The sequence below is a fragment of the Taudactylus pleione genome, unplaced genomic scaffold, assembly GCF_031769625.1.
Source record: "Taudactylus pleione unplaced genomic scaffold, aTauple2 ptg000216l, whole genome shotgun sequence".
NCBI classification, from domain to species: domain Eukaryota; kingdom Metazoa; phylum Chordata; class Amphibia; order Anura; family Myobatrachidae; genus Taudactylus; species Taudactylus pleione.
The window spans coordinates 8,609,059-8,628,271 of NW_028284618.1; the positions used below are offsets into that span (position 1 = coordinate 8,609,059).

Sequence of the window (19,213 nt, forward strand, 5' to 3'; positions counted from 1 at the left end):
TGCACTTTGAGCCATTGCTTTTCTGTAGAGGTCTGTATACATGTTATAAATTGAGGTCTGTATAAAATGCTATAAATGTTAGCTACTTGATAGAGCTGTCATAGTTTAGATTTCCCCCCTCAGTTATATTGGCTTGTAATGTTTAATAGTGCTGCTCACAATAGTTGGATGTGTTAACATTCATTTGCTATTAGTGATTTCCTTATCAGACACCCCTGAGTAAATACATTGGTGATATCACCAAGCGAGACCTGACTGCTGTGCAAGACTCTTGTAGAGACACAATGAAGCTCAAATAAAAAAAATAAAAATAAAACATTAACCTGACTAAAGTATTGAGAATGTCCTGGGCAAGTACTTATTCTGAAAACACATAAATACAACATATGGAAGATTATACGATGAGAAAAACAAACAAAAAAATCTTGTTTTGTTATCATATGACCCTTATGAAAATTCTGTGGAATATTTTTTCTTTTGCTTCAGTTCCGATACTCTGGAGGCGTAGACAAGCTGCTAATGGTGCTTGGAACAGTAGCAGCAATGGTGCACGGGGCAGGCCTGCCGCTCATGATGCTGGTGTTTGGCGAAATGACGGACAGCTTCGTTTCTGCTGGTCAAAATGCGACGCGTGAGTTTGCCGTCACAAAATCTGTATTATGGAGTCATCCAATAATATTGCAATTTATAGAACTGCACGTGCATAATGGTGGATGACACACAGCGTGCTGGGCTTTATAAGGACTAGGGCACTATTTGTGAGGAGTTTGCATGTCCTCCCCATGTTGGTGAAAGATTACTCTGGATGCTTTGATTTCCTCCATTTGTCTTCTTTAGAAGGTTTGATAAATCTCCCCCCTTAGGGGTCAGGAGTGACGGGGGTGAGTTTCCTTTGTAATGTCGTAAATACACAGCCAATGGTACGGCAACTCACCCCCCCCCCCTCACAGGCCGATCCCGTCCTGGACTTGTGGATTTTTGTACGCAGCCTTAAACAACAAGTCGCGCCTACTTGAATTGACGCCTTAGACTGAAAGTTCCATTGGGAAAAGGAGGGGGAGTGATTAGATTTATGACACTTTCTATAAATTCCTGCAGAATATGTTGGAGCTTTGATGAAAAAGGCTAATAATAATAATAATAATAATAATTATACTCTCCCTTAATATTTAAAATTATTGTGAAAGTCAAAGTTTTGTAGATACAGATACATATTTTTCAGCATACATAACATTTTTATCTTTTCCCTTGCAGTGGAAGATTTAATACAAGCCGCCCAAGAATTACAGGATAAAATGACAACGTAAGTAATATTAACATTTCTTTTTATAGCTTGGTCACACTCTGAAGCACTTTACAATTGGAAATCAACACAGGAGAACAAGGCAGGATATTAATAGGGAAACTAATAGGTAAAAGGTTCCAGCTTGCAAGTGTACAATGTATACAATATTGATACAGGTTAAGTACAGCATATATCTAATTGTTTATTGCAGATTGCAGTGGGATGAGGTGCCTAGTCGAGTTATGGGACTTAGTGACACAACAATGTTGATTTGGGTGTTAGAAGTTTTTTTATGAGCATTAAGGTTTAATAAATGTAATTTTTATGTGAACTGTGTAGATTGGTGGTAACCGGGTAGAGGGGAGTTAAGCAGCTGGTCTGGGAATTTGATAAGCTCGGCTAAAGAGCACAGTTTTCAGGGAACATCTGGAGGTCAGGAATCTAGAGGAAACGCTTGATGTACAGTACGAAGGAGGGCATTCCATAGAGTGGGTGCAGCCTCAAAGACATCTTGTAAGCAGGAATGGGAGTAATGAAGGAGGGTATTTCACAGAGTGGGTGCAGCCTCAAAGACATCTTGTAAGCAGGTATGGGGGTATTGAGAGTGGATGAGAGGCGCAGAGCGGAGTGGTCAGGGTTTTTTATAGAAACGGGAGTATATTTTTGGTAGTATTGTTTATTGAGTAATTTTTATTTAATATTTTCATTTACAAAAGAAAATAAACACAATACAAAAGAACTAACAAATGAACATTGAGCTGTAGTCAAGCAATATTAATCTGGGTATATCGACAATTTATAATAACAGATGTTTAAATCAAATTAGGCGCTCCAGAGAGAATTGAAGTGCACAAATCTATATGCAGCTTACCACTTAGGGCAGGGGTACGGAACCTTTTTTCAGTGAGGGCCATTTTGATATATATAACATTATTTGCGGGCCTGGTTCAGGCCATGCCCCCACCGTGTGACGTCGCATGGGGACGAGGCCACCATCGCCAGTGATTACAGCACAGCCCGGAGCATCCAGAGGATGCTCCAGGGAGCAGTAAGGGCAGCGGTGTGACCATCTGAAGCATCCTAAGGGCACTCTAGGCGGCACTGCTGCATAGATTCTGGCTGCAGTGTGCCATTCTAGACACCCTGCTAGCCAGATGAGGCTAGCAGAAAAAAGCTCAGAGGGCCAGACGACATGATTCGGAGGGCCTTATACGGTCCCCGGGCCTGAGGTTCCCCATCCCTGACATAGGGGATAGGCAGACCCCAAAAAATGTTATCAGAAAAAAAGAGAAATACAAATGTGGGAGCGCTAATGCTTTGTGAAATTGGTAAAAATCACACACATAAATGGTGATGGCAATTTAAAAATGAACCACACATTTAATATAACAATTGACAACGGATAAATTATAATAAAGAGAAATGATAATCAAAAAAAGCATATGAAATACTGTACATGACAATAAAAAATCATGAATGTAAAAACTAAAAATACAATAATCCGGCAATATGAAAGTTAAAATATAAGTATTGGTTCAACTGCTAGCCAATACTAGTGAGAACGTCACATCTCAATCAGAAGTACCCATGAGAATGTATAGATATTTAGCAGATGGTATAGTCTTGAACGGGTAAAGTCACTGTATATTCAAAAATAATAAGAGCTATTGTTCATGGAGCAAGGGTATTCACAAAAGTTCCACTAACTGCTGGTAAATAAGTGGATTGTGCCAAAGGAATATGAATAGCTCTGGTAGCTTACCCGCTAGATAAATATTGAAGTACGGGTGCTGTACGGCAAAGTGAGCTCCGCTGTGTATACACTCTTGGGTCGCGGCCGGGAAAGAAGAGTGGAAAAGCAGGAGGGACGTCTGTAGCGGTGAAGCTCTTAGTGTGGTGCGGCTTGAATAAACATAAGCCGCTTCTGCTCAAGCGACGTCTCGATATTTTAATTTACAAAAGAAAATAAACACAACACAAAAGAACTAACAAATGAACATTGAGCTGTAGTCAAGCAATATTAATCTGGGTATATCGACAATGTATAATAACAGATGATTAAATCATAGGGGTCTATTTACTAAGCAGTGTTAGGAGACAGAGTGATAAAGGTGCCAGCCAATCCACTCCTAACTGCCATCTCACAGGCTGTGTTTGAAAAATGACAGTTGGGAGCTGATTGGCTGGCACCTTATCACTTTCTTATCACTTTTCACTCTGTCTCCTAACACTGCTTAGTAAATAGACCCCATAGTCTTCAAAGATGTTAAAACAATACCTCAGAATGAACTATATCCATAAATAATCAAAGAGTAAATAGCAATTAATAAAAAACATTCATGGAAATAGACATTACAGTGTAATACACATAGCCACACTACACAATGCACTAGGTACACATATTCTGATGATACATAGAAAACCTCTTCCTGGCTCATAACTAAATATATAAGGGGTATAATGCGAGATTCCCACTAACAGGGGACCACCCTGGATAAATTGTACAGGTTGAGTCTTCCATATCCAAATATTTCGAAATACAGAATTTTTTTAGCATGACTGAGATAGTGAAACCTTTGCTTTCTTATGGTTCAGTGTGCACATACTTTGTTTAAGGCACAAAATTATTAAAATGATGACCTGCAGGCTGTGTGTATAAGGTATATATAACACATAAATGCATTCTGTGTTTAGATTTGGGTCCCAATCCCAAGATATCTCATTATGGTATGCACATATTCCAAAATACGGAATATTCAGTTATCCAAAATACCCCTGTTCCCAAGCATTTTGGATATGGGAGACTCAGCCTGTATAAAAGTTAGATTGAAGAACGAGGGGACGCATATCTCCAAGATAGGTCGGATTTTGATTCTGCCTTGCGAGTGATATATAAATACTTCTCGTGTTGGACAGTAACATTAACCAAAGTTAGCCGAGCCTGAAAGTCCAGCCCTGTGGGAGCCACCCATGATCCAGCCAGGCATACCTTAGCCAATGTGCTCATGTTTATAGCATATTGGGGCAGATGTACTGAGCCTTGAAGAGAGATAAAGGTCAGGTCCTAACTGTCACTTTTCAAACACAGCCTGTAAGATACAAATAAGGTGTCTGCGCTAATCACTATATATAGAAAACATAGGCTGTGAAAATTTGAAATATTTGGTTTTATCAAACACATATGAAAATTAACTGCAGTTCAACTCTAGAAACATATATAGACATTGCACATTAAGTAAAATAGGAATATTGGTGCTTGCACTAGTTATCTAAGCACATGCTGTTTTCAATATAACATAGAAAAATAGATAGAAGTATTGTCCTCTCTATGTAGCCTTGGTGGTAATCAGAATATAGTACCAATATCAACTGGAATGGTAACAATCTAAATAGATAGTCACTCTAAAAGGGGCCTGATGAATAGAGTGTGACGGCTCCCTATATGAAGGGAGCCGTATAGAAGAAAAAACACTTGTGAAAAATAAGCATTAAACGGAAGGTCTCCAGACCAATATCACAGTCCAGTGTCTCACCTGTCCCGGTGGGCTAACTGTCACTTTTCAAACACAGCCTGTAAGATGGCAGTTAGAAGCTGATTGGTTGGTACTTTATCTGTGTCCACTTTATTTCTCACCAAGGTTTAGTACATCTCCCCCAATGTGCAGTATTTGTCCAGGTCGTTGTCACCCTTAACACTGAGGCAACAAAATTTAGGTGTAAGAGTCATGGGGGGAATACATTTCATCTGGACCCAGAAAGCATTAACCACTGGGCATTCCCACAGCAAATACCTATAGGAACTCTGAGCAGTTCGGCACTTGGGACATAAATCAGACATGCGGCCACCAATCCCCTGTCTAAGTGGAGTTAAAAACGTTCTGTGCAGTAAATAACTGTATTTGTTGGAATCTAATAGAGGCAATAGCAGGAGTATTTTTTTTATCTGACTTGGTAAAATAAAGGCAAGTCAAAACACAGAGCTCACCCATTACCAGTTATTGAACTCATGAAATCACTATAGTGTCCAAGTCTGGGACAGCATCGACATTGACGCAAGTTTGCGCTTTAAACGCACAGTCAGTTTGTAATACAGAGACTTCCTTCTCAAACAGAGCCCACTACTGTTGCAGTTTCTGAAGTCATGAAATGACTATTGTGTACAAGTCTGGGACAGCGCAGAGTGGCGCAAGTGTGAAAATTCAACAGCATACTGTAGGAATGCAGACAACTGGGCATGCACAGTGATGATCTTCCATACGCATGGCATAGCGCTACATGGCATATGGCTTGGCTCCACTGGGCATGCGCCACAGATTCCATTGTCATGGTAACCCCTCCACTGGGCATGCGCCAGAAATCCCATTGCAACCCCTCCACTGGGCATGCGCCAGAGATCCCATTTATAACCCTTCAGAGCTGACTGACAGCCAACCTTGCTGACATTGACGCAAGTTTGCGCTTTAAACTCACAGTCAGTTTGTAATACAAACAGAGTCCACTACCAGTTGCTGGTCATGAGAAATCACTATAGTGTCCAAGTCTGGGACAGCGCCGACATTGACGCAAGTTTGCGCTCTAAGGTACGGTATGTATCAAAAATCCCAATTTCACTGTGTTTGACTCCTGAAGCACTGGGCATGCGCTCCACATGTACTGTATTTAATACTGAATACTGTAAGTGAAGATTTTAAAAATAAGGCCACACGCTTCACCCATTACTACAGTTCTGTAGTTTGTAAAGTAATGAATTCACTACAATGTCTAAGTCTCGGACAGTGCCGACAGTACTTACATTGGCGCAAGTATGATTTCAACCTCACAGTCAGTGTGTAATACAGAGCTTAATGATTTCAAACTTTTTTAGATATTCTTCTACAGCTTTATTATACGATACATTCCAGATTCCATGTGGAAAACGCTGTAATACTGTATACTGTACCGAATCACCGTTTCTGTCAGCCAATCATCAGGCGGTGATACAGAACATGCATTGGAAATCAGACGCATGCGCTATGTAGTTTAGGAAAAGTGACACCTGGTGGGCAAAAAGTTGTATTACACGTTATGACTTCTTTCCAGCGTTACGCTACGCTACATTACTAAACTTTCTGTGTGGCGTGACTCATTGCGTGGTGTGTGGTGCGCCATGCCTGGTGCGCTTCATAGCGTATGGAGCAACAAACTAGCTGGGCACATCTGTACAGACTGTATACCTTAAGGCCCCCATACATCAGCAATCGATTGTGGCAGTTCTGCAATTTGCAGATGATTGTATAAAAATATCTGCAATGTATGGGCGTCACAGATCGTAGATTGCAACCAAAATGTGATTGGAATTGTTAAATCAGATTGTCCAACATGTTGGATTTCACAGATGGATTGGGGCTGTAGATTGCTAGTGCATGGAGATGATCAACAGATTTGAAGACCGTTACTAGTAAAATGATGGGCCTTTCAAGATTGGCAGATCTGTTTGCTGCAATCGATCTGCAAATCACTGAAAAAGATCTGTAATGTATGGGCGCAGATTGTTAGATTGGGAAATCCTAAAATCGGGCAACAAATCTTTAAATTGTTCAATTGTTGTTTTCAGATTGCTGATGTATGGGGGCCTTTTTAAGGCGGGTATCCACTACCCGATTAAACAGAGCGATTGAACGTTAACGACATCGTTATCGTTTAATCGCTCCTTTATCGGGCACAAATCGGGCATGCAAATGTTGGAAACGACCAGCGATGTGCGCTCCCGGTCGTTTCCGACATGAATCATTGCCCGAACATGCTGGTCACTCTGCCGATAACGACAGATTCACCATGTTCGGGGATGAGGAATGGTGCCGACACTGAACGACATATCGTCCAGTGTAGGCACAGCATGGGATGGGGAACGATGGTACGATTACGATGTTGTAATCATACTAGGGGTGTGCACCGGCCACTTTTCGTGTTTTGTGTTTTGGTTTTGGATCTGGATCTTTCTTCGTGTTTTGGATCTGGATTGGTTTTGCCAAAACCACCCTTCCGTGTTTTGGGTTCTGGGTTTTGTGTTTTGGATCTGTATTTTTTTTTTAAAAAGCATAAAAACAGCTAAAATCACAGAATTTGTTGGTTTCTCTGCTCCTATGCTATTATTAACCTCAATAACCTTAATTTCCACTCATTTCCAGTCTATTCTGAACACCTCACACCTCACAATAGTGTTTTCATGTCCAAAAGGTTGCACCGAGGTAGCTGGATGACTATGCTAAGCGACACGAGTGGGCGGCACAAACACGTGACCCATCTAGGAGTGACACTGCAGTGGCAGACAGGATGGCAGTTAGAAAAACTAGGCCCCAAACTGTACATAATGCAAAGAAAAAAAAGAAGTGCAAGATGGAATTGTCCTTGGGCCCTCCCACCCACCCTTATGTTGTATAAACAGGACATGCACACTTTAACAAATCAATCATTTCAGCGCCAGGGTCTGCCACACAACTGTGGCTGAAATGATTGGTTCGTTTGGGCCCCCACAAAACAAGCTGGCAATTAATGTGTCCCTGCACAAACTGGCTCTACGGAGGCAAGATGTCATCCTCATCCTCCTCATCCACCGATTCCTCACCCTCTTCAGTGTGTACATCCTCATCCTCACAAAGTATTAACTCGTCCCCACTTGAATCCACCACCACAGGTCCCTCTGTACCTTCTGGAGGCTGGTCTCCCTGGAAGAGCTGATAATTCATTTTGATGAACATCATCTTCTCCACATTCTGTGGAAGCAACCTCCTACGCCTTTCGCTGACAAGGTTCCCGGCTGCACTAAACACTCTTTCGGAGTACACACTGGAGGGGGGGCAACTCAGGTAAAATAGAGCCAGCTTGTACAGGGGCCTCCAAATTGCCTCTTTTTCCTGCCAGTACAGGTATGGACTGTCTGACATGCCTACTTGGATGCTGTCACCGATGTAATCCTCCACCATTCTGTCAATGGTGACAGTATCATATGCAGTGACAGTAGACATGTCAGAAATTGTTGCCAGGTCCTTCAGTCCGGACCAGATGTCCAAACTTGGTCCTGCCTGCCCTGCATCACCGCCAGCGGGTTGCTTAGGATACCTAAGTTTTTTCCTGGCAGCCCCAGTTGCGGGAGAAAATGAAGAAGGAGCCGTTGACGTGTCACGTTCCGCTTCAGCTGACAGTGTGTTCACCAGCAGGTCTTTGCACCTCTGCAGGCTTGTGTCGGCCGGAAAGAGAGACACCACATAGGCTTTAAACCTAGGATCAAGCACGGTGGCCAAAATGTAGTGGTCTGATTTCAACAGATTGACCACCCTGGAATCCTGGCAAAGCGAATGAAGGGCTTCATCCACAAGTCCCACATGCCGAGCGGAATCGCTCCGTCTTAGCTCCTCCTTCACTTTCTCCAGCTGCTTCTGCAAAAGCCTGATGAGGGGAATGACCTGACTCAAGCTGGCTGTGTCTGAACTGACTTCACGTGTGGCAAGTTCGAAGGGCTGGAGAACCTTGCACAACACGGAAATCATTCTCCACTGCGCTTGAGTCAGGTGCATACCCCCTCCTTTGCTTATGTCATAGGTGGATGTATAGGCTTGTATGGCCTTTTGCTGCTCCTCCATCCTCTGAAGCATATAGAGGGTTGAGTTCCACCGCGTCACAACCTCTTGCTTCAGGTGATGGCGGGGCAGGTTCAAGAGTGTTTGCTGGCGCTCCAGTCTTCGGCACGCAGTCGCTGAATGGCGAAAGTGGCCAGAAATTTTTCGGGCCACCCAAAGCGTCTCCTGCACGCCCCTGTCGCTTTTCAGAAAATTCTGCACCACCAAGTTTATTGTGTGAGCAAAACATGGGACGTGCTGGAATTTGCCCAGATGTAATGCCCGCACAATATTGGTGGCGTTGTCAGATATCACAAATCCCCAGGAGAGTCTAAGTGGGGTAAGCCACTGGGCGATGATTTCCCTCAGTTTCTCTAAGAGGTTGCCGGCGGTGTGCCTCTTACTGAAACCGGTGATACACAGCGTAGCCTGCCTTGTAACGAGCTGGCGTTTCTGAGATGCTGCTACTGGTGACGCTGCTGCTGTTGCTGCGTAAGGTGATACATCTACCCAGTGGGCTGTCACAGTCATATAGTCCTTAGTCTGCCCTGTTCCACTTGTCCACATGTCCGTGGTTAAGTGGACATTGTGTACAACGGCATTTTTCAGGACACTGAGGACACTTTTTCTGACGTTTCTGTACAGTCTCGGTATCGCCTGCCTAGTGAAGTGGAATCTAGACGGGATTTGGAACCGGGGACACACTACCTCCATCAATTGTCTAAATCCCACTGCACTAATGGCGGATACCGGACGCACGTCTAACACCAACATAGCAGTCAAGGCCTCAGTTATACGTTTTGCTTCAGGATGACTGCTGTCGTACTTCATCCTCCTCGCTAAGGACTGTTGGAGGGTCAATTGTTTAGTAAAAGTAGTGGTGTTCCTACTGCCTCTCTGGGATGATGAACGACTCCCAGCAGCAGCAACAGCAGCAGCGGCAGCAGTAGGCGTAGCAATGCAGGATCCTCCAGAGGAATCCCGGATAGGAGAGTCAGTCATGCCAGTGACATGGCCTGCAGGACTACTTCCGATCCTGACTAAGGAGGAAATTGACGAGGAGGGAGTTGACGGTGTGGTTTGCAGGCGCTTGGATACAACAGGACAACGGGATTTAGGTGTCCCTGGACTGCTTACGGTCTTAGCCAAAGTTTCTGAACTTGACAGTAACTTTTTATGAACGCGCTGCAGGTGCCGTATAAGGGAGGATGTTCCTAGGTGGTTGACGTCCCTACCCCTACTTATTTCACCTTTACATATGGTACATATGGCAAGACAGTTGTTGTCCGGATTTGGATAGAAATATTGCCAGACCAAAGAGGTGGAATGTTTGGTCTTCTGCCCAGGCATGACCGTGATGGGCTTTTTCATCCCACGGACAACAACTGTCTCCCCCGGAGCCTGATTTAAACAAACCACATCACCATCAGAATCCTCCTCGCCAACTTCCTCCTCAGCGCCAGCTACACCAGTATCCTCATCCTGTTGTACTTCAACAGTGACATCTTCAATTTGCATATCAGCAAGTGGACTGTGGGTGCTCCTTTCAGCACTTGCAGGGGGCGTGCAAATGGTGGAAAGAGCCACCTCTTCCCGTCCAGTGCTGGGAAGGTCAGGCATCGCAACCACCACCACACTTGGACTCTCCTTGGGGATTTGTGATATCTTCTTAGAAAGCACAGTTCTTCGCTGTGCTTTTGCCAGCTTAACTCTTTTGATTTTTTTAGTGGGAGGAGGGCTTCCATCGTCATGTGAAGCTGAACCACTAGTCATGAACATACTAGGGATCGACCTTAGCCGTTCCTTGCCACTCCGTGTCGTAAATGGCATATTGGCAAGTTTACGTTTCTCTTCAGCTGATTTAAATGTCTTTTTCATGGTCATTTTCCTGAACTTTGCCATTTGGGATTGTATGTGCCCTCTACTATGACATTGGGCATCGGCCTTGGCAGACGACGTTGATGGCATGTTATCGTCTATGTCATGACTAGTGGCAGCAGCTTCAGCACTAGGAGGAAGTGGTTCTTGATCTTTCTCTATTTTATTTTTATCGGAGAAAGTTTGGTCCTCCATTTATGTTATATCGATTTGATATATACGTGCGGCTAAACACAGAAAATAATTTTTTTTTTGGTTTGGACTGGAGTGTACTTTGGGGGTTACAGCACCCTTTAACGGTCAAGCCAGCCGGCCCTTATGACACAGGCGCACTCTTGGCACTACTTTGTTGATGCACGTGCGGCTACTGCGCACACAATTCACAAACACAGAAAATAATTTTTTTTTTGGTTTGGACTGGAGTGTACTTTGGGGGTTACAGCACCCTTTAATTGTCAAGCCAGCCGGCCCTTTACTTATGACACAGGCGCACGCTTGGCACTACTTTGTTGATGCACGTGCGGCTACTGCGCACACAATTCACAAACACAGAAAATAATTTTTTTTTTGGTTTGGACTGGAGTGTACTTTCGGGGGTTACAGCACCCTTAACGGTCAAGCCAGCCGGCCCTTTACTTATGACACAGGCGCACGCTTGGCACTACTTTGTTGATGCACGTGCGGCTACTGCGCACACAATTCACAAACACAGAAAATAATTTTTTTTTGGTTTGGACTGGAGTGTACTTTCGGGGGTTACAGCACCCTTTAACGGTCAAGCCAGCCGGCCCTTTACTTATGACACAGGCGCACGCTTGGCACTACTTTGTTGATGCACGTGCGGCTACTGCGCACACAATTCACAAACACAGAAAATAATTTTTTTTTTGGTTTGGACTGGAGTGTACTTTGGGGGTTACAGCACCCTTAACGGTCAAGCCAGCCAGCCCTTTACTTATGACACAGGCGCACGCTTGGCACTACTTTGTTGATGCACGTGCGGCTACTGCGCACACAATTCACAAACACAGAAAATAATTTTTTTTTTGGTTTGGACTGGAGTGTACTTTCGGGGGTTACAGCACCCTTAACGGTCAAGCCAGCCAGCCCTTTACTTATGACACAGGCGCACGCTTGGCACTACTTTGTTGATGCACGTGCGGCTACTGCGCACACAATTCACAAACACAGAAAATAATTTTTTTTTGGTTTGGACTGGAGTGTACTTTCGGGGGTTACAGCACCCTTTAACGGTCAAGCCAGCCGGCCCTTTACTTATGACACAGGCGCACGCTTGGCACTACTTTGTTGATGCACGTGCGGCTACTGCGCACACAATTCACAAACACAGAAAATAATTTTTTTTTTGGTTTGGACTGGAGTGTACTCTCGGGGGTTACAGCACCCTTAATGGTCAAGCCAGCCGGCCCTTTACTTATGACACAGGCGCACGCTTGGCACTACTTTGTTGATGCACGTGCGGCTACTGCGCACACAATTCACAAACACAGAAAATAATTTTTTTTTGGTTTGGACTGGAGTGTACTTTCGGGGGTTACAGCACCCTTTAACGGTCAAGCCAGCCGGCCCTTTACTTATGACACAGGCGCACGCTTGGCACTACTTTGTTGATGCACGTGCGGCTACTGCGCACACAATTCACAAACACAGAAAATAATTTTTTTTTTGGTTTGGACTGGAGTGTACTTTGGGGGTTACAGCACCCTTTAACGGTCAAGCCAGCCGGCCCTTTACTTATGACACAGGCGCACGCTTGGCACTACTTTGTTGATGCACGTGCGGCTACTGCGCACACAATTCACAAACACAGAAAATAATTTTTTTTTGGGTTTGGACTGGAGTGTACTTTCGGGGGTTACAGCACCCTTAACGGTCAAGCCAGCCGGCCCTTTACTTATGACACAGGCGCACGCTTGGCACTACTTTGTTGATGCACGTGCGGCTACTGCGCACACAATTCACAAACACAGAAAATAATTTTTTTTTTGGTTTGGACTGGAGTGTACTTTCGGGGGTTACAGCACCCTTTAACGGACAAGCCAGCCGGCCTTTTACTTATGGGACACAGGCGCACGCTTGGCACTACTTTGTTGATGCACGTGCGGCTACTGCGCACACAATTCACAAACACAGAAAATAATTTTTTTTTTGGTTTGGACTGGAGTGTACTTTCGGGGGTTACAGCACCCTTAACGGTCAAGCCAGCCGGCCCTTTACTTATGACACAGGCGCACGTTTGGCACTACTTTGTTGATGCACGTGCGGCTACTGCGCACACAATTCACAAACACAGAAAATAATTTTTTTTTGGTTTGGACTGGAGTGTACTTTCGGGGGTTACAGCACCCTTTAACGGTCAAGCCAGCCGGCCCTTTACTTATGACACAGGCGCACGCTTGGCACTACTTTGTTGATGCACGTGCGGCTACTGCGCACACAATTCACAAACACAGAAAATATATTATTTTTTTAGCACTTGGGGGGAGCACCCCTGATGGACAGAGCACCCCCTGGACAACACTACAGCACCCCTTTAGGACTGGGACACTGCACAGGACTTTGGAGTGGACACAGCCCCTATGGAGAACTGACTGCACAACACAGTCCAGCCAGCCCCTATGGACTTTGAAGTAGTGGACACAGCCCCTATTAACAACAGCAGCACAGCACAACACAGCCAGCCCCTATGGACTTTGAAGTAGTGGACAACAGCAGCACTACACTACACTACACTACACAGCACTAACTCCCACCCTCCCTCTTCACTGTCCACAGCCGAGTGAGAAAATGGCGCCGACGCGGGTACCTTATATAGGATCCAAAACCCGCGAGACTCGGAAGGCGGGATGATGACGTTTTGCCTCGATGTCAGATCCGAGTCAGGCGGGAAAAGTCGAGCCTGACTCGGATCGGGCTCGGATCGGGGGGGCTCGGGGGGGTTCGGATTTCAGAAATCCGAACCCGCTCACCCCTAAATCATACTGTCATGTACTCATCTGCTAGTGGATGTGCACCTTTACTAGCTAATGTCCTGTGATTGTGCATTTCGGAACCATGTGGCAAATGAATGTATAGCTTTATCATCAAGCAACCAACAAAGAAAACATACATCGCATTGCTCATGTGTCACAATTTAGAATACATGCCTGGTTTTGTGTTGAAAATTTTTACCTTAGCTTTGAAAAGCACTGCATTGTAAATTTAGCCCATGTCTGCCACTTCCTCTTGACTGTATTTGATGATTGAGATGTGTAAGCATCTACTGTAGTACAGGTAGTATATAGGTAAGCAGACCTTAGTGTTGTCAGAAATCATTATCCTGCTGTAGATTCTGAAAACCTAGGGGACTATTTACTAAGCAGTGTTAGGAGACAGAGTGAAAAGTGATAAGGTCCCAGCCAATCAGCTCCTAACTGCCATCTCACAGGCTGTGTTTGAAAAATGACAGTTGGGAGCTGATTGGCTGGCACCTTATATCCTTTCACTTTGTCCCCTAACACTGCTTAATAAATAGACCCCATATCATACCTCCCAACTGTCCCGCTTCCAGCGGGACAGTCCCATTTTTATGGGACTGTCCCGCTGTCCTGCCCGTGGGCCGCAGTGTCCCGCGGTGGGGGGGAAGTTGGGGAGAGCACACCCGCTGCTCTGCCTAGCAGAGCAGCGGGTGTGCAGAAGGTGAACAGATGCCGTGCGCATCGCACGGCATCTGTTCACTAGCGTAGGGAGAGCCTGGGGGGCTGCCCAGCATCTCGGAGAGTGCTGGGCACGCCCCCTATAGTGACGAAAATGGGGGGAAGCTGCGAGGCTCCGCCCCGGTTTTATTTGGCCCCGCCCCCTTGCAGGAGGCCCCACCCCTTTTCGAACGCCCTGTCCCTCCTTCCCATCTCCAAAAGTTGGGAGGTATGCCCATATAATCAGTGTAAAGTGCAATTATATAGCATTTGCAGTGCTGTGCAGGGACATATTGTGGTACAGTATGCAAGAGTACGGAGGCAAGAATATGTAGGGGGTTTAAAACGTGCATAGAATTAAGTCGTTTTTTTTTAATGTGTATGGGAGTGGTTTGGGGGTTGTAATGTGTACTGTACATGGGGTATATTTACTAAAGTGCTGGTTTTTAGAAGTGGAGCTCTTGCCCATAGCAACCAATCAGATTCTACTTATCATTTATATAGAACCTCCTAGAAGATAATTATTAGAATCTGATTGGTTGTTAGGGGGTAACATCTACACTTCTAAAAACCTGTACTATAGTAAATATACCCCATGAGTGAAGTACGTGGTTATATTGTGTGTTTGAGGGTGATATAGGGGTTTATAATGCATGTGGCAGTAAAGTAAGGGCTTACAATAATTGTGGTGTTCTGTTGTAAGGAATGGAGAGTGGCTGGAACCGCATAGTATAGTCTAATAGCCTTTATAGTATGCAATATACTTTAACCTTATAACACTAGAAGACTAAATGAAAGTCATGTGGCCCCTAGCAACCAATTAGGCTATAGCTTTTAGTAGTGTAGATCAAAGCTAATATCTGATTGGTTGCCATATCTGTTGGCCTCCATTACACAATCATGTTCAGCATTGGAGCCTGATTGTACAAAGGTAACACAGATGATGATATTGTAGAATGTGAGATCAGAGTATTGCAGATTGCCAGTACAGAAAATGAAATATGCAATAAGATCACCATGGGTTAATCAAACACTAGAGAAAAAAACTATAAAAGGTTATTTACCAAAGTGTAAAACATCCACCTCTCGCAGTGGGTCCTATAGGCCTGTGTGCACTATCGTGAATAACCTCCACTGCAGTGAGCAGCCTAAGACTGTGACAGGCAGCTAAGGGTGGTTCAGCACCGTTCCTTGGTTTCCTCAGCAGCCCGGCAGACTTCCTGCAATTCTTCCCCATTGTTTATGCTTGAATCCCTGAGAGTGCAAAATTTATATTTTTTCGCCGACTGCAGGAATTCATACAGATCGGTGGTTCTCAATTATTGTGCACCTGGGTAACCCACTGCAGCCCGTTTGCGTTATTTGTACCCCCAACATTTTGCAAAGCAATACATTTGTAATGCATATAAGTGCTATTATATAAAATGTACAGCGCACTGCTATACCATATATAACAGCAATAAATGTGCTATAAACAAAATTTTTTTTTTAAAAATGGCACAAAAATATAAAAAAATTCTACATATATAGCTCTCACATATTACGAATAACTGTATAATGTATAATTGACAATAAAACTATAGTCCACATATGCTCTCAGGGATACAGGGACAGACATTTTAGTTTTGTTATGAGGGTCCCATTGTAATACATGGGGCTAGAGACCACTGACACTGTAATGACTGAGTTCTGGTGTATGTATAGAGTATGGAGTACAATAGATGGATAATTACACATTATTTGGCAAACTTGTGAGTTAGGAGAAATATTGTTACATAGCAGATAAAGGAATATTTAATATTATGTGTAGGTATAACCAATTTGGTTCTTTGATTAATTTATTTCCCCATGTTCCGGGATATTTGACTGCACTCACTCATTTGGCGCCATGACACGATATTCTGTCGGTTATTAGTAATAACAGGCAGGCGAAGAGGTAAGAGGACCCAGCTCGCAAGCTAACAATCTATAGCAGTGTTTCCCAACCTCGCTAATAACTTAATAGTCAGTTTTCTCTTATCAATGTTTTCTCAATGTTTTGCTCCTAATATAAAGTGCAAAGGAATATGCTGTCGATATATAAGTAACTGTTAATAATAAAAGTGACTATCTCGCTGGAATCGCGCCGGCTAAGACAAAACGCTATTACATTCGCCCCATGTGTACTTACTATCTACAGCCAATATAGTGATTACATTTTACAAATTGAATTGGATTGTAGTATTGTGAATGATGGAAGGTATATTTTATAATGGAAGAAGTACAGTGAAACACATTGGTGTCTTAGCAGTTCTACCACCATTGTTAAAACTGTCTTTTTATTATCTCAAGACACAAAGTCCAACCATTATCGGAACTCCTAGTTATTTATTATCAAATAACCTATTTTTAGCATCTATCTGTATCTGATACGCTGCTTTTACTGTATGCAAAGGTGAGAAGTATAAACTAAATCTGGCGACTATAAAATTGTTTCTTCTACATAGTATTTTTCACCAAATATATTTATTTTTTGAGAATATCACAAAATACATTGTAATATAATTTTTTTTTTAATAAACCCTGGATTATACCCGTGTCTGACCAGGGTTTTCAGACATGGTTCCAACCCAGGTCAGACCCCTTATGCACTGCACCTTTGATCTGGATTATTCCCAGGTCAGCCCTTTTCACACCGAACCCGGGTCTGCCCTGCTCCACAGCCACCAATCAGCTCATTTTAGGCATGACCCAGGTTGGATAACCCAGGTCGTGCCATTTACACTGCACCATTACCCAGGTCCATCCCGGGTCCAACCCTCATAGCTACCTGTGTTGGATTCCCAGTTCACTTGACCCAGGTTATTTTTCAGGGATCCTTTTCCACCTATACTGTTTTTATTCCGAAATTTCGGGTCTGACCCAGAGTTGTGAACAAGGTTTCAATCCGGATGAGACACGGAATTCCTCGGCGCTGACCCAGGATGTTCCTGATTTGGCGCTGTTCACAGCGGAAACGGCTTTTCCGGCGTTGCAGTGGAGGCTTGGAGATAATGGTATCTCCAAGCGCCACTGAAGCCGGCCAATCGGCTGGCACGCGGCACGATCCAGGTCACCGTGACCCGGATCGCGCCGTTTACACTGCAGGGTTTCACAGATTATTCCCGTGTTAAACCCTGCAAGTTACCGGTTATTGCAGCAGTGGAAAAGGGGTATTAGTGTGCTTTGAAGACAGGTTGAGAAGCACTGATCTACTTTACTGTGTTAAGATCTTCCTAGGACAGTCCCAGTTTTTCCTTTTGAGAATCAGCGGCTAATTTTCCTGGAAATTAGACTTATTAAGAAGCCGGATTGCAAGATCAGCATTTTTTATAACATTTCAGCGCCCATTCTGACACAAGAATGTCCTGGAGTTCTCCTTTTAAACTATGGGAACCCTACATATAAAGTTTGCATATTTTAGTGATAGATAATTATTAAAGGGTCAGTATATAACATGTGCTACCATGGGAGGTGATGTTACCAGATACAGCAGATATACAAGAACTACACATACTGTATAGTTGGGAACACTTACCATGCTGCAGGTATTGAGAACTAGGTATCCTTAAAGAGCGATTTTATCTGACACTAGCTAGAGTACCCGGCATTGCCTGGGATTTTAAGAATGTTTGTTTGCACATCATCCTCCAACAAACCTCTCCTTAGGCAGGCCTCACGAAAAGTGTGACAAACTTCCCCATCCACAGTCCTAAGGTCTTTGAAGGAAGTAGGACCTGTAACGGTGTAAAGCAAACTTCGGAGATAGAAGCATTAAAAATTTGTTGGATGTACAGTGTAAACACGGCCAGGAGCTTCTGTTGCTCTGATACCAGGATGACTGTGTACTTCCTGGTTGCTGGATCGCACTATGAAATGCACAGCAACTACTTCCAGTTCCTTGTGCAGCTGTTTCCGGCATTCAGGGTCTCCACAGTGTATAAGATTCATCCAATCGGTTTTACACTTCAGGGGCTGCAAAGGAATGAACCGGAGTAGCCTCTGTGCGTTCCATAGTGCGGTCCAGCAACCAAGGAGGTAGAAAAAAAGGTTGGTTGACACCATCTAGTTGTGTGAGCTCATGCATGAGCAAGTATAAATAAAAATTTGTGCTGCAGAGCTGCGTTTTTGCATCCCAGTACAGTTGACATCTTTATGAGCCTGATTGTAAATCAGATGGATCTCTCCTCATGGATGCAGATAGCAATTTTTACCATATTCAGACTCATAATAAGCCTGGCTTAATATCAATAGTGGTTATAAATTCATACAGCATTTAAAAGGTACTGTAAACTCCACACCAGAGCCATAGTAAATGATGTTCAGAGACTTAGATGATATGCTACACAATAAAATTCCATAATTCCTTAGTATGTAGCATAATACATGTTATAAAATCAAATTATGAAAATAAACAAAAATACAATTTTAATATTTTTATCATTGACCTTGCAGATGGCCAAGAAGAATGGTGTCCAAATCTGCATATAACAATAAACCAAAACAGGACAATGCTTTTATTCTTCTTTGGTGTTTTAGATGTAGAACCATGAGAGATCTTGGCTTGTCAACTGTGGCTTGTAAACTGTGGATTTGTATAGAAAGACAGAAGGAAACATTTTCGCTTTTATATAGTAGATAGTAGAGATAGAAAATAAAAAATAGTAGATAAGCTAAATCCTTTTATAATTCCGTACCTGACCTGTTAGGGCAAATGCTATGCAAAAATTGTAGTTTTTAAT

General features: G+C 43.6%; 1 protein-coding gene across 1 annotated transcript in view; it reads left to right on the forward strand.

Moving 5' to 3' along the window:
- Window positions 1–19,213, forward strand: part of LOC148517487 (ATP-dependent translocase ABCB1-like) — a 105,322-nt gene that overhangs the window by 20,126 nt on the left and 65,983 nt on the right. Inside the window, exons 4-5 of the mRNA XM_088478632.1 lie at window positions 487–631; window positions 1,255–1,303. Coding sequence (XP_088334758.1) covers window positions 487–631; window positions 1,255–1,303 — 194 coding nt within the window. The remainder of the gene's footprint in view (window positions 1–486; window positions 632–1,254; window positions 1,304–19,213) is intronic.